Source organism: Camelus ferus, chromosome 34 (genome assembly GCF_009834535.1).
Source record: "Camelus ferus isolate YT-003-E chromosome 34, BCGSAC_Cfer_1.0, whole genome shotgun sequence".
In the NCBI taxonomy this organism is placed as follows: Eukaryota; Metazoa; Chordata; class Mammalia; order Artiodactyla; family Camelidae; genus Camelus; species Camelus ferus.
Window position 1 is genome coordinate 926,133 of NC_045729.1, and position 14,820 is coordinate 940,952.

Sequence of the window (14,820 nt, forward strand, 5' to 3'; positions counted from 1 at the left end):
ATAAGTTTTTGCATAGAGCTAAGGCTTTAAAGAACTTGTGGATCACATTTTTTGTATGTGAAAGTTTAAACAAAAGCTAACATTTTAGAGAAAGAAAAATACCGTATGTCACTCATATGTGGAATCTTAAAAAAAAAAAGACAAATGAACTTAAATATAAAACAGAAACAGACTCACAGACAATACGAAACTGTGGATGCTGGGGGGAGGGGGATGGGAAGGGACAGACTGGGAGTAGTCTTGCAGATACTGACAGGTATATAGAGAATAAACAAGCTTATACTATATAGCACAGGGAAGTATATTCAAGATCTTATAGTAGCTCAAGGTGAAAAAGAATATCAGAATGAATATATGTATGTTCATGTATGACCGAAAAACTGCTGTACACCAGTTGTAAACTGACTATAATTCAATTAAAAAAAAAAAGAGCTAACATTTTAGAAAGCTATGTGCCAAGTGTCTTAATTCTTAATCCTCACAACAGTCCAACGAGTTAGACGCTAGTATCAGAAACACGCCCAGGTTATGGAAGGATGAGGAAATTAAGTTTCAGGGAAGTTACGGTGACCGGACTTTAAGCGGGAACCCCACCGAGACGATCAAAACTCCGCGACTGAGTTTGCGGAGAGCGCACAGCCGGGCATGCGCAGAAAAACGCCGAAGCACATTCCGTGGGAATTGGAGGAGGCGGGCCCTGAGGGGTGTGGCCGGCCTCCAAGATCCCAGCATCCCCTTCGTGTAAGATGGCGGCGCCCATGTTGCGGTGCATTTCCCGGGGCCGGAGGTTTGGTACCCCGGGCCGGTCAGGAGTCCTGCCCCGGGGGCTGCGTGAGAGCCACTCGGGCGCGCAGGGGTTGCTGGCGGTGCAGAAGGCGCGCGGTCTGTTTAAGGAGTTCTTCCCCGAGAGGGGTACGAAGACCGAGCTCCCGGAGCTCTTTGACCACCGCACGGCGGGCACCGTGCCCCAGACCGTCTACTGCGGCTTCGACCCCACGGCCGACTCGCTTCACGTGGGCCATCTTCTGGCGCTCTTGGGCCTGTTTCACTTCCAGCGAGCGGGCCACAACGTGATCGCGCTGGTTGGGGGCGCCACCGCGCGCCTGGGAGACCCGAGCGGCCGGAGCAAGGAGCGCGAGGCGCTGGCGGCGGAGCGCGTGCGGAGCAACGCGCGCGCCCTGCGCCGAGGGCTCCAGGCCCTGGCGGCTAACCACCAGCAGCTGTTCGCCGACGGGCGGGCCTGGGGCACGTTCACGGTGCTGGACAACGCCGACTGGTACCAGAAGCAGCCCCTGGTGGACTTCCTAGCGGCGGTGGGCGGCCACTTCCGCATGGGCACGTTGCTGAGCCGGCTGAGCGTGCAGACCCGGCTCAAGAGCCCCGAAGGAATGAGTTTGGCCGAGTTTTTATACCAGGTCCTCCAGGCGTATGATTTCTACTACCTGTTCCAGCGGTATGGATGCCGGGTCCAGCTGGGTGGATCTGATCAGCTGGGCAACATCATGTCCGGATATGAGTTCATCCACAAGTAAGCACCTTTACAGCAGGAAGAATGCTCAGGAATGCTAGACAGTTCACACGCGACTCGCTTCTGATGTATTACTGGGATTGTGGGTGACGCCCTACTGGGTTTATCTGCATTTAAGGGTCTGTAATGGCATTGATATCACTGGCTAAGGACAACTCGGGCTGAATTAATGGTGTTAGGTGTGGGCCACACTCTAGACCGCCACAGGACAGAGACCACTAGTCAGGATTCGGGTTGTAGCTGTTTGCTTCTCCGAAGCTTTTTCTGTGTTTCTGATTTGAAAAACTGCTTTTCTTTGTTTATACCAGTACGTGACTGGGCCTCCTCGAATAGTCTGCTTTTGCTCGGCACCTTACGTGAAGCTAAGTGTTAAGAATTGGTTGGCATCTCAAAATATTTTTTCAACACTAAATATTTAGCAAATAATGTAGAGTTTAGTGGCATTTTCCTGAGGAAGATGAACTACAGGATTAGTTTATGTGCTTCTCACGTAAAAATTCCCTTTAAAACACCTCCTTTGGTGTCTCTGCCTGACTTGCCCTTTACCCAGTTTTCTCCCCTTTTCCCACCAGGCCTTTAGAAATTTCTGGGGCCTAGTTATTCAGCACTTTCCCTTGACTTGCCCAGAGCCACTGGCTCAATTACAGGTCGGAATGACAACTGCCAAAATAGAGAGTTGAGAAGGCAGTAAGAGGAGCAAAAATCCAGGTTTAGGAGGTCAGGTAAGTGTTCTTAGAGCTGGAGACCAGACTGAAATTGGAAGACTGATGAGCAGAATCTACCAGCACCAGACCTTGACGTATGTAATGAAGTTCTTCTTTGTGCGCAGATTGACTGGAGAAGACGTATTTGGAATCTCTGTTCCTCTAATTACAAGTACCACTGGAGCAAAACTGGGAAAGTCTGCTGGCAATGCTGTTTGGCTAAACAGAGATAAGACATCTCCATTTGAACTGTATCAGTTTTTTGTCAGGCAGCAAGATGATTTGGTAGAAAGGTGAGTTCTTAATGGTGTGCTGAGAATTAAGTTCATAAGCTCATGATTTAATTTGAGCCATTGAATCTGTCTGTACCCATCATCCCTTCATAGTTTTGGGTTTTTTTTTTTTTTTTTTTTCACTCAGGTTCTATTTAAGGCATAAACCAGTACATTCCAGAACATTGTAGTTTTAACTGTTCTAAAATTAAACACTTTTCGTTAAAGCAGAAAACCACTGTGGGTACTAGAAAACTTAAAGCCAAGTTCGTGATCTACATCTAGCAAAGTACTTAGGACATTATTGCTTGCATATTCTGGTTTTTTCACTCCTTTCATCTTAAACTTCACTAACCCTTATTTTACCTTTGTCTCTAAAGTTCCTTTTCTTTAACACAAAAGAAGATCCTTTTAAAAAATGATTTTCTCATTAATTCACAGTATCTCAAACTCCTGGAATAATATAAGGTAATGAGAAATACACTTGCAACAAAGAAAGTGCATTTTTTGGAAAATATTTTTGACATAATTGTATCATCAAAATAATCCAGGAATGATTCTTAAGATTTTTTAAATGTGTAAGACTTTCCTGCCGAGCATTAAGAGCCACTGTTGAGCAAAAGTATAAAAGTGTCTCTTTAAGGAGACTAGTGATGGTCAGTGAGGCCAGTTGCCCAAGGCTGTAGCTGAGATGGAAATTCTAAAGGATATTGTATTGGAGAGATACTGTGTTTAGTGTCTGCAGAGGTAAAGTGGGTCAGAGTCAGTAAAGTTTGTTAATCTAAAGGGAATGAGAATAAATATAGTAAGGAAGGAGTTTACCTGTTTTGAAGAGGAGTTCTTTGTGGGCATCACCCAAAGGAGTCCTGTGTGAATATCAGTGATGGTGAAGGCACGTCTGATGAAGGCCTCCGGGGAAGGAGGCCGCGGAGTAAAGTCAACCTGCTTTTGGGAGTGTGGCTGGTCTCCCGGGGGTATGTCCCCAGTCTCCATTGTTCGGTTTGAGAGCGGAGAATGCAATCGTCTGTCACAACTTTGCTGCCAGAGGAGAGAGGGAGTCCCCTCACTTGAGCCCAAGCTGTTGAGACACGAATTCCTCGGTGACCCTCGGTCATGTGGGCTCTCAGGATCCTAGGAAGGGCCTGTACTGCGCAGAGTGGTGGGCTTAGGGAGTCGGAGGTACTATTGAAAGTGGCTTCCAGCACAGAGCAGGTAGTGTGAGTGGAAACGTGGGTAACAGTGATGGGAACTGGGGGCCCCGTCCATGCCTGGGCCAGGTGGGCTTGTCTCGTATGAGAAAACTGTCCCTTAGCTATTGGCTAGACCAAACCGCAAGACCATTAGCAATAGCCCAGGGGTCTGTGAAAATGTGGCTCTGCGAAAGGCCGCTTTTTCTGGCATGCTAAGGGCCAGGTGATCAGCCAGGACTGCCTTCCTCACCTGGAGAGGTGCCTCAGACCAGGTGGGATGCTGCATTCCTGCCGTTGGTGAAGAACACTGGCTCCCTGTGCATCTCAGACCATAGGTCCCAGGGGGCTCCCCAACCAGCCAGAAGAGGAGGCAGCAGGAACACCCTGCCAGCCCCACAGGGCTCTTGGGCATGAGGGAAGCCACATCCTCCTGTCATTAGGAACAGCTTTGCCGTCAAGCTGAGTCCTCTCCTAAGATGCCATTTTCACACCACCGAGGAGGTGTTAGTAGCGGGGCCAAGCTTCTGGCAGAAGCATCCTCCGCCCAGGGCACGAAGGGGTAGTATCAGCTGGGGGCTGGTTAGGGCCTCTCTTTCTAAAAGAGCCCAGAAGGATCCAAAGCTGGCTTCCAGGGGCTGCCCTTGGAGCTAGGCGCTTCACCCCAAACCCCATAGGGAATCGAGGAGACTTATGTTTGGTCCAGAGACTCTGGGGAGGCATGGTCGGATGTGGTCAAGCCCTGACTCGGAGTGTGGGGCCAGGGGGGACTAGGGGTGAGGCTTGTTGAGCTGCCTGCCAGGCAGCCCGCAAAGCGTCCTGCTGCGCCTCGCCGCAGTGGGAGGTGACAGACTCGCGTGTGACTGTGTGTCTAAGGCAAAGAATCAGTGAGAGATGAGGGACGTGTTGCTTCTGGAACATGCAAGGGCCAGCGTGTGTTGTACCTGAGTGTGGTGGCTGGTTTACCGGTGAGTAATTCACTCCACGTCAGTGCCCATCAGTGCCTTTTGAGTGGTTTTGATAGTAAAAGTGAAGTGTAGGAACACTGGCCTGTGGTTAGAGGGAGCATCTTGTAAACAGAATTCTCTGGACTCAGGATCAGATGGGGCTTCTTCAAGGTTAGACTGAAAAGGGAGTCATTGGAGTCACTCTGGTCATAGAAAGGGTAGGAAACAGTAAACCCATCAACCATGCCCATTTTGCACAGCAGGAGACGGGCCTCTTCTCGTGTCTCGCATTCACTTGGCAGTAGTCACTGTGATGGGAGGATGGGCACAGGGCCCGGCGGTGACTGTCCGGGTGAGGAGAGGGGGGGCTCCGGGGTCCTCTGCCTGCCTTTCTGCTCCCTCTTTGTCCTCACTAGAGGCCTCCGTGACACTGGCAGCTTTCCCCTTGGTGCCTCACGAGGCATGTTGCTTTGTTCTGCCCATTCCAGGGAAAACCAAGGGGACCTCAGCAGAAACAGACATAGCCTGGATGGATGGATCTCAGAGAAGGCTGTAGATTTTAGGATCTTTAGAGGTACCAGTTGGTCAGTTGGCACATTTCAGCAGCCATGAGTGACAATTTAGGTTCCAAAAACCTGCAACAGCCAATCAGCTCCCTTCTTTCCTTCCTTCTGTGCAGAATCTCTGCAGAAGGTTGGAATTTCAGTTAAGGCATGATTTCTGATCTGTTTTTTTCTTCCTGATTTTCTCTGTTGTCTTGATCTTACATGTTGGTAGCAGAAAAAGCTTGCGGAAGACATCCCATGAGCCCTCTTTGTAGGTGGCTGCCCCGTTTTCGGGCTGTCCCAGTCAACCCCCGGACTTCGGTCTGTCTCCAGCGGCAGAAGATGCACAGGGTCTTTGGGAAAGCCCGAGGCCTTGGGGGTGCAGAACTGGAGCCTTGGCGTCTGGGCACACGGTGGCACTAAGCAGTGCCCAGGAAGCTTCCAGAGGGGCTCTGCCCTCATCACGGAGCTGGTGTCCCACCTCCGGGGCCTTACAGGCTCTAGCATGAGATATCAGGACATTTACGTGTGTCCATTGTTTAGCAACAGCACAATGGGTACTGGACCCGTGACATCCCATTGAGTTAGAGGGACAAAGGACAGCAGGCCTTGGCTGTGTTTGCCCTTCGCTGTGCCGGGTTCCCTGCTGTCAGGCTGTTCCACCCCTCAGGTTAGGAAGTGTAGCCCCAGTGTGACCCACCACGCGCAGGGCAGGTCTCCCTCCTGTGTACCTGTGGGAATAGCCTTTCCTCTCACCTCTGGCCCAAAGCCTCACCTTGGGATCCAGTCCATCCTCGTTAGCTCTTCTTAGCCCTGAGATGTGGGGCACCTTCGTGTACATTAGTAGTCAGTTAAGGCCTCTAATTAGTGGTCTGATCATTTCATTAGACCACGTGGCCTTGATCGCTGACCACACTGCTTTGCGGAGATCATTGAATTATGGCAGCAGGGGCATTTGGGGACAGATAGCGCAGGCAATGCCCAGTGGAGGCAACATGTAACAGACGTAATCGCAGCTTGATGGCCCTCCAGCCCGCGTTGCCGCCCCCCAGATGGTGTTACCTCCCTGAGTTAGCCAGTTAGTAAACTACTCAAAGCTGAAAGGCGGTCGTGCAGTCCTGCCAGCTACACCACTGCCAGCTGTCTTGGGACCTCAGCCTGTCCACAGTGGTGCCATCAGCTAGAAATGCCCGGCACTCACCCGTGCCGATACTGTGCTCCCCCCCACCCCAGACATCTCTTCACCCAGAGCCAACACCGTGGCTGGACCAGCCCTTGTGGTCCTAATGATTGCAGGACGCACCTCAGCAACCATCATCAGGGAACTTTAAAAAATAAGATTTATTACAGTTTCTAGAAGGTACATAGTCTGAGGGCCACATGGCGAGGTTGAAGACAGAGAGCGGGGTAGGGAGCGCAGACCTGGGGCTCTGCCGTTACTGCCTGGGGCTTTGCAGGCTCCCTCTTCACTGGCTAATTTAAAACACGAGCAAGGATTAGGGCGTGGGAAGGGAGGAGTGGGGCCACTCAAGCAGTCAGTTATCTTGGTCCCAGGGCTTTCTAAAAGCGGCCCTTCACTGGTCGGGGCAGTCTGGTTCCTTACCTAGTTGGCTGCTGTCAGCCCTGTCGTAACAGCAGGCCGCGTGCGTGTCCAGGAGGGATGTCTTTGAAAGGGACGCACTGACAAACGCTTAACGTCAAGCACGTGCCCTACACTTAGAGAACCACTTGGAGAGATACGTGGCGGTGCTACTCAAGTCGAATACACACACATCCTGTGCTGGTCAGTCCCTTCCCTGGGCGCACCCCTGACAGGTTAGTGCACATGTGCACCAAGAAGAACGTGGGACTAGTCATAGTCGCAGTGTTAACCAGTGCCCCAGGGTGGGGAGAATGCAGACACCCAGGCTAGAATAAATACATTCTGAGACATTCACAGCATGGAGTGTTGCATTGGACAGCTGCACACACAGCAACGTGGGTGAATCTCCAACACAGTGATGTGCCAAAGCAGCCAAACAAAAATGTATTCTGTGGATTCTGTTTGTATGTCTGAAAAAAGGCAGAACTAACTAAGTGATGCTGTCTAAGGAAGCATACCGAGATGGCAAACATAGAAGGAAAAACGAGGAAGTGATTCCCGTGAAAGTCAGAGGAGTGGTCACCTTGGCGGGGGTGAGGGTGGGGCGTCTGGCTTTCTTGGGTGGGAGCAGCGTTGTGTATTTCGACAGGTGACAGTTACACAGATGTTTGCTTTATGACTCATTAAGCTGTGTTTGTGATTTGCGTACTTTCCTATGGTTTTCACCAAAGATAAGATTTTTAAAAGAGGATACTTCTCAGTTTTTAATTACACGATAGTTTTATTTCTGGGTGCATACACAGGAAACAGAAATATAAAAGTGTGCGTGGGAAGGGTGCCCACAAATTTAGATTAGTGGTGAAGGAGAATATACATGATGGGGCTGGGGTCTTCATCGGTGTCTCTGCTGCTTTGTGACTTTTAAAAAGGGTCTGAAACAAAGATGGCAGAACAGTAACATCTTCAGTCAGGATGGTGTATGTATTACTTTGTCTTATTTTTGGTACATCCGTGCATGTTTGTTATGTTTCATAATTTAAAATAAATTTAAAAGTAAGCCGGATGTTCTTTAAAGGGAACGGGAGCTGGAAATTAAAACTAGGTATGTTGTATAAACCTAACAGGTTTTTTTTTGTCCCCAAGGTACCTGAAGCTCTTTACTTTTCTGCCCCTTCCAGAGATTGACCATATAATGCAGCTCCATGTCAAAGAGGCAGAGAAGCGGGGCCCTCAGAAACGGCTTGCTGCCGAAGTAACAAAGCTCGTCCACGGGCAAGAAGGGCTGGACTCGGCTAAAAGGTGCCTCTTCCAGTAGCGGACGCTTGATGAGTTGCTTAGTTAAGAGGCTGGGGACGTTTGGGGCCACGCTGTTGCAGAGTTCCCTTTTACCTCTGCCAAGGATGGTCAGCGTTCATCGCTTTAGAATAGCCTCTGTTTACTGGGAAGAGACTATCCCGAACTGAGCTTGTCAGTTACACAGACAGGCTAAGTGTTGCTGTCGCAGACTTTCCATCGGGGACATAACGGGAACTTCGTGGTTGGTTATCGGGTGTTAGAACACGTATCTGAGCAAACACTCACAGGCCGTGGCTCTCAAAATGTGTTTTTCAGGTGTACACAAGCCCTTTATCACAGCAGCATAGATGCACTGGAGGTCATGTCAGATCAAGAGTTAAAAGAGTTGTTTAAAGAAGCTTCATTTTCCGAATTAGTTCTCGACCCTGGAACAAGCGTCCTAGACACGTGTCGCAAAGCAAATGCCATCCCAGATGGTCCCCGAGGGTAAGGTTATTTAACTTTTAGGTTCACATTTCATTCAACATTAAATGTTACAGTTCACAGCATGTATTTCCAGAGAGGGTGTTTTCCTGATAATGGCATCGCATTCCTTGTGGAAGTTAGGTTAGTCTGAGAATAAAGTAGTAACTGATTTCTTTTTTTTTTTAATAACTGATTTCTTAATCCTGAAAATCCCTTAAATTTTCTGTAAAGTCTAGTATCACTGGACTCTGAGTCTAACCTGGTCGGTTTTTCCTCTAGCGTTGAAAAGGCTCGTGTTTAGGGGGTCACTACGTATAAATACTCTGGGTTCAGTGAGCTCAGGGGCGGGCAGTTTGAGAACATCCAAGGACAGGCCCCAAGGAGAGTCACACAAGCCATCTCATAGTCAGTCTGTATCCTCTTTATTTTGGGGAGCAGAGGGATTGCCTGCCTTATTTAAAAGTATCAGTTGACCGTCTTAAACCTGCTCCTTCAGAAGAACATTAAAGGGGAGGTGGAATCTAGTAACTACGAAGGTAACAATTCAGTGCTAGTTTCCGATGAAGAGCCTTTAAAATGTAAATGAGGTGATGTGTCTGTGTTACTGGGACAGGTCAGCAGTGGTTAGACTTACCTGACCACTAACCATTTCTGTTTTTAGGTATCGGATGATTACAGAAGGAGGAGTCAGTATAAATCACAGACAAGTAACAAACCCTGAGAGCGTTCTAGTTGTTGGACAACATATTCTTAAGAATGGACTTTCGTTACTTAAAATAGGGAAAAGGAACGTCTACATTATAAAATGGCTTCAGCTGTGAAGAGGAGTCCTCCTGGTGGTTCAGACGTATCCGTCATTTATTCATTCTCAAGACGGACGGACTTATACCGTCACTTAATCAAATCAAACAACAGAGAATGGAGTGCACACTCTAAGCCTCACAGTGTGAGTAATCTCATAATTTATACAGGGTGGTTACGTTTGTTATTTAATAGTGGGATTTCTACTTCCTGAGCCTTAAACATTAAGCACGATTTCCAGGGTGAATCTCTTCATGAAAAGCTGTGTGTTGTCTTTCTTGTCCTGTCCTTGCCCTTTTGAAGATGAGGAGGACACTGTAGACGCCGCAGTGTAAGGAAGTGAGGTACTTCTTTATCAGGTGTTTATCTCACTGGATTTTTTGGTTGTTTAGGAAGCAAATTCAGTTCTCCTTAAAAAAGGGGAAGAGTCAGAGGAAGCCATGGTTGGCATTAGAAATTACTGTAGCAATGATTTCTTTTCGAAGAAAAGAACAAAAATCAGTACTTGACTTTTTAGAAAGTTTCTAATTTAGTTTTCCAGTCTCTTGCCTGTGTTTCCATATGATTAAATTTATTCTTTTTTTTTACTTAGTAAAAAAAGGTAGCGATATTTTATAAATTTACAAACTTTTAAGTTAGTTTTAAGTTTAAACATCTGTCCCCAAGTAGATTGCAGCTTGAGATGAACTGAAAAGTAACCAACAAGATAAAACAGAGGATAATCATGTGAGAATACCAAAAGATACTCTGGTAAGGGAAGTTTTCAGGTCAGATTTAAAGGATCTGGAATCAAGACTTAGTTAAATTAAGCTCTACGTTCATTAGGCAAGCTGGTCCTACAGACCTGTTTTCCAACATTGAAAAATCAAGGTACTATTTCCCCTGAGGATCAAGTGAAACACAAACACACACGCAAGCTGTTTACAGTCTCATCTATTCTGGAAAATCTCACAGGCCGCAGAGCATGGCTTTAGAGTTCCAATTCAGCGACTTACTACCTAGGTTGCTTGGAGCAAGTCACTGTCTTCATATGCAAAGACGGAGATGTAATACTTTAGTCAGTTACGAAAACCTAATAGGAAAAAAGTCACTAAACTTTCTTACAGTATAAGGTGTGCTGCTGTGTTCCAAAGTAGATTTAAATGTTAAAAAAGCTGTAGTTTATCTAAATTTTCTGGGATCAAAGTTAGGAAGAATTCATTTATTGACAAACTTTAATGTCACTTCATACCAGCAATTTTATTTACATAGTGAAACATACAGGTATCCATTATAAATGTCAGAGATCGTCTCTACATTTCAGAACTTCACTCAGCTTGAGGGCCAACAAAAGGAGGTTTTCTCGTTCCATTCCTGCCTTGCCTGTTTTCCTTTGTACGAGGTGTGTAGTACTAGCAGGTGCGGCACCACAGCAGGTAACATACTCAGTTTGGAATTTGTCTGATATTCTGGAGAAAGGTGCATTACAAGCGTTCTCCCCCTTACAAATTTGAAAACCTGTAACGGAGCGGTAGTCATCTGGTCTACCTGGAATGAGGAAGTCACGGGTGGCTACGTGTTTAATGATGGCGGCGTGATTGTGAAGTGTGCTGACATCTGGAAGCATGCTTTCTGTGAAGGTGGAACTGCTGACACATTCAAAGCAGTGCCACGTCATACCCAGCTAACTCTGGTGTTTTGTGTTTCACATCAGTTGCTGAGCCTGTCAAATGGGTACCAGTAACTAAAGGTAGCAGATGTACTCGCATTGTTCCTGCCAGCAGCCCTTCATAAACGGAATAACTCTAAAAGGTTTAATATCTGCAGCATATAGTTTATCTTAAAATCTAGTGTAATCCATACAAAGAATCATCTGGGGGATTTTAGTAAAATGTGTGTATGATCTAAACCTCGCTCCCAACCCCCTGAAAGCCTTTAGGAGTATGTGTGTCTGTCCAGATGTGTTTCTTTAAATAATAAAGCTCCACCATTATTTTCATACCTCTATTCTATTCTAAAGTATTTTGGTGTGAAGCAAGAGTAACTGTTACCAACTCACACTTACAGAAAGAGACACTCCGGTAATCAGCAGTGTTTGGTTTAAGTTCCACCTCTACGTGAGTCTAGAAGTGTGGTGTGCGTGCCCCAATTTAAAAATGTGTCCGGATTATTTCCATTGTATTTGGAAACCAAGGGGACTGTATTAGGATGTCTCAAAATTAAAAGGGGATGGATGCTACCAGGTCTTACTAGATAATAAAATAGAGATGGTTGTTTTTAATGCAGGCAGACATAATTCATGCTTCCACGTTTAAGTAAGATCAAAGATACTTTAACTTTTAATGCGCTAGGGCAGCGTGGACCCAGGAGTGGAAGGACTATGTAGCTACACATTATGCATACCAGTCACTGTCAGTGTTACAGACCCTCTTGGCCATTCAACCTTCTCACACAGCAGAGGCTGCAGAGCAGCTCAGTAAAATTAAATCAAAGAACAGGTCGACTGGTGATTACGTGAGTAACTTGTCAACCCACCTCTTTCAAAGCCAGATCCGTTGATACATAGTGCATGCATTATAGTCGTACGAAATGGTGTCCTGGTGCATTCTTCTTGAAGGACTATGGCAGCAGCTTTAGGACTACTAGCAGAGTACACAGGTCATCTTATATCCACAGACAAACTGCTTGTACAGCTACAACTATTAACAGTTCCTTTTAAGTTCAAACGAAACTGTCACAAGATAGACTTGATGTATTTTATATATACCAGGAAATTTTAGAAACAGCCATTTATTATTTGGATTAAATGTATGATTTGTTCTGCAATACAGAGCACAGTTTCTGTGGATAGCCAGTCTTCACGTGAGCAGGTCCATTCCATTGCAACACAGAGGAGTTCATAAATAAAGTTCTACTCAAGTAGGCAGTCACTAGCAAGTCAGCCAAGTGTTGGTATTACATAGTTCTCTTTACCAAAGGTGAGTCTCTCGGATTTCAGCAATAATTTGACTGGCTCCTTGTAGTGCCTGCATTAAAGATGATAAAAATTATAAATGCTTGAGTTGTAATATCAGAGAATCTGAATCGATATGGGCTAGTATCTCGATATATGGTGAATTTATACTGATCAGCATCCTCTCTGAAACTGGAATCTAACCAAGTGCCAACAGAAAAAAAAAAGACTGGATGTCATGCAAATACAGAGACTTCACAGTTCCTCTAAGGATGAGAATGCGTTTTAAACAACATATGTTTATACTTACAACCCAAGTGTGAAAAGCCAAAAAAAACTTCACGGTAATACCTTTAGCATATCAGCTGCTTCTTTCCTGCGCTGTGCCATGTCCTCAGACTCCGTCAGAAGATCATCCAACAAAGATGATTTATACAGCTGTCCGACTAACTCACTCTGAAGAGTGTCTTTCACATGATTAACCAAAAAATGCATCACTGCCTTTGGCACACTGCAAAACCAAACAGTCAGATAATCCATTGGATTTAGAATAAAAACCTAAATGTAAAAAAAATTTTTTAAATACTTATATTGTCGAAACAGAGGCTGAGATCATGCATCAGTGTTCTATCTCTGTGTGTGTGTGTGATTTACATGACACAGCACTAACCTGTCTTGAATATTCTTTCTGACAATAAGAAAATAGGATTTGATGAGTCGTTCAATAACCTCACAGTCTCGCTGTTCACGGGCAGACAGTTTTCTTGCAACAGGAACTGGCTAAATGGTGTGAAGGGGAGAAAAAAAACTTTTGTGCCATTTTGAAATGAAAAACATTCAACATTCAGTAAGTTTTTGAGACTTCAGCTCCTTCTGTCTTTTGAAGTGTTCTCCTAAGAATCTGGTTATCCATCCTCAACCACACCCTGCAGCTTACCACATCCAGCAAGTTCACGGCGTGGCCTTTCTGCGGGCTGGCCGGCATAATTGGGATTGGTTTCGATTTTTCCTCAGCTAGTAACTCTTCAGCCTTTGAAGTCTTCAGCATCCCTCTCCAGTTGCCTGTGGCTGGTTCTTGAACACCATCTCCAACCCCACCACCTCCAGATGCAGCCTGAAAAAAACATGTTCCAGAATCTATACCGAACATATCAAAGCTGACGTTAGCTAAACACAATTCATTTTCTTTGGCAGCAGTCAAGGAGAACAGACACCCATACCCACCTGGAGTTTGGTCTACTCAGAGAGACATCAGGGGCAGAAAGGATGGTGGGTGGCATGTGTAACTGGGCTCCTGAGCGTCTGAGTAACAACTGTGAATTGTTTGCAAGCCTCAGCCAGTGTTACTTAAATTCCCTTTTTTATTATCTGCCAACTTCTCAAAACATTTCTCTCAAACCCCTTCAACACCCGAGGTTGTGGGGGAGTATAAGCTGCCCTTTGACACAAGGCTGACTGCTCATCACAAGCACGAGGGAAAACGTCAGCTTATTTCCTCTAAGTAACTGTGAACTCTGTGAACTGTCATCTCTGCAAACGTTCTGTGAGCTCGTGTCTCCAAACCTAAGAGCTTATACATTTCTCAAGTCAGTTTATGTTCCTAGTAGTCAGCACCACAGGATAAATGTAGGGACCCTTTAACAGAAGAAACAAGAACACTCGTGACTCTCAGGCTGGCAGGGACTTTAAGCCCCTAAAATGCAGTGTGACACACAGCACCAGTTCCCTCAGCGTCCGGACCCTTGAGAAAGGATCTGCTGGAAGTGCTTGTCTAAATTTAATTAAAGAATGTTACGCAGTTGTTAGAAAATGTTTTGGGGTACCATTCTGAATCAAAACACGGGCCGAAATTTGTCTCTAAAATGTACTTACGATGAGGTATATCAGCATACAAGCAGTATATTTATACATTAATTTTAAAATGAATAATTGAATTTTTAAATGCCTGAAATGAAATCTTAAGGAAAGTGAGCAAATTCAGGGTGATGCCATGAGTGAAATAAAACTTAAGCAGTGATTCAGATGGTTCTCTTAGGCTCTAAGCACAGTAGGCTGCAAGAAAGTTTCATTTGGGACTCGGCACTTTAAATCTGGACTATAGGGAAAGGAGCTAAACGGCAGAAAAACTAGAAATAAGGAGTGAGTGAATAATTCAGAGATTATTTAATTTTTTCCCCCTAAAAAGGTTATTAAGAACTGTCTGAGAACAGTCTCAAACTCTCACAGTCCCCGTTCTAAATTTGCTGAAGCGTTTGAGGCATGTGTTAAGCTACGTATTTCGGGTGACGAGTGCGAGCTGAACAGAAGCACAAGAAAGAAGCACGAGAGGATTATCCATTAGTGCTGGGCGATCTCAGAACCTTTAAAGAGGAAATGTCCCAAAGTACAACTTCCACCTCTGGAATCTTCTTTTCCTACCAAAATACTAAATTCAAAACTATTCTTGGAAGTAACAGAAAACAGTGAGAAAGCCTGTTATTATTATTTAGAACAGTGTTAAAACAAGAACAAAAGCCATCTCAGAAGGGTTAGTTAGATAAGAGAAACATTAAAACCATAAC

The 14,820-nt window shown here is 45.7% G+C and overlaps 2 protein-coding genes across 2 annotated transcripts in view; one reads left to right on the top strand and one right to left on the bottom strand.

Moving 5' to 3' along the window:
- The first annotated feature begins 665 nt into the window (after positions 1 to 665).
- YARS2 (tyrosyl-tRNA synthetase 2) lies at positions 666 to 12,343 on the top strand. Its single transcript, XM_032473361.1, has 5 exons — positions 666 to 1,528; positions 2,358 to 2,525; positions 7,909 to 8,064; positions 8,377 to 8,547; positions 9,188 to 12,343. Exons 1-5 carry the CDS (start codon positions 747 to 749, stop codon positions 9,345 to 9,347), a joined length of 1,437 nt encoding a protein of 478 aa, XP_032329252.1. The 5' UTR covers positions 666 to 746; the 3' UTR covers positions 9,348 to 12,343.
- Positions 12,081 to 14,820, bottom strand: part of DNM1L (dynamin 1 like) — a 45,375-nt gene continuing 42,635 nt past the window's right edge. The window contains 4 exon segments of the mRNA XM_032473359.1: positions 12,081 to 12,332; positions 12,611 to 12,770; positions 12,930 to 13,039; positions 13,197 to 13,373. Of these exon segments, the coding sequence (XP_032329250.1) occupies positions 12,276 to 12,332; positions 12,611 to 12,770; positions 12,930 to 13,039; positions 13,197 to 13,373 (504 nt within the window). The 3' untranslated portion in view covers positions 12,081 to 12,275.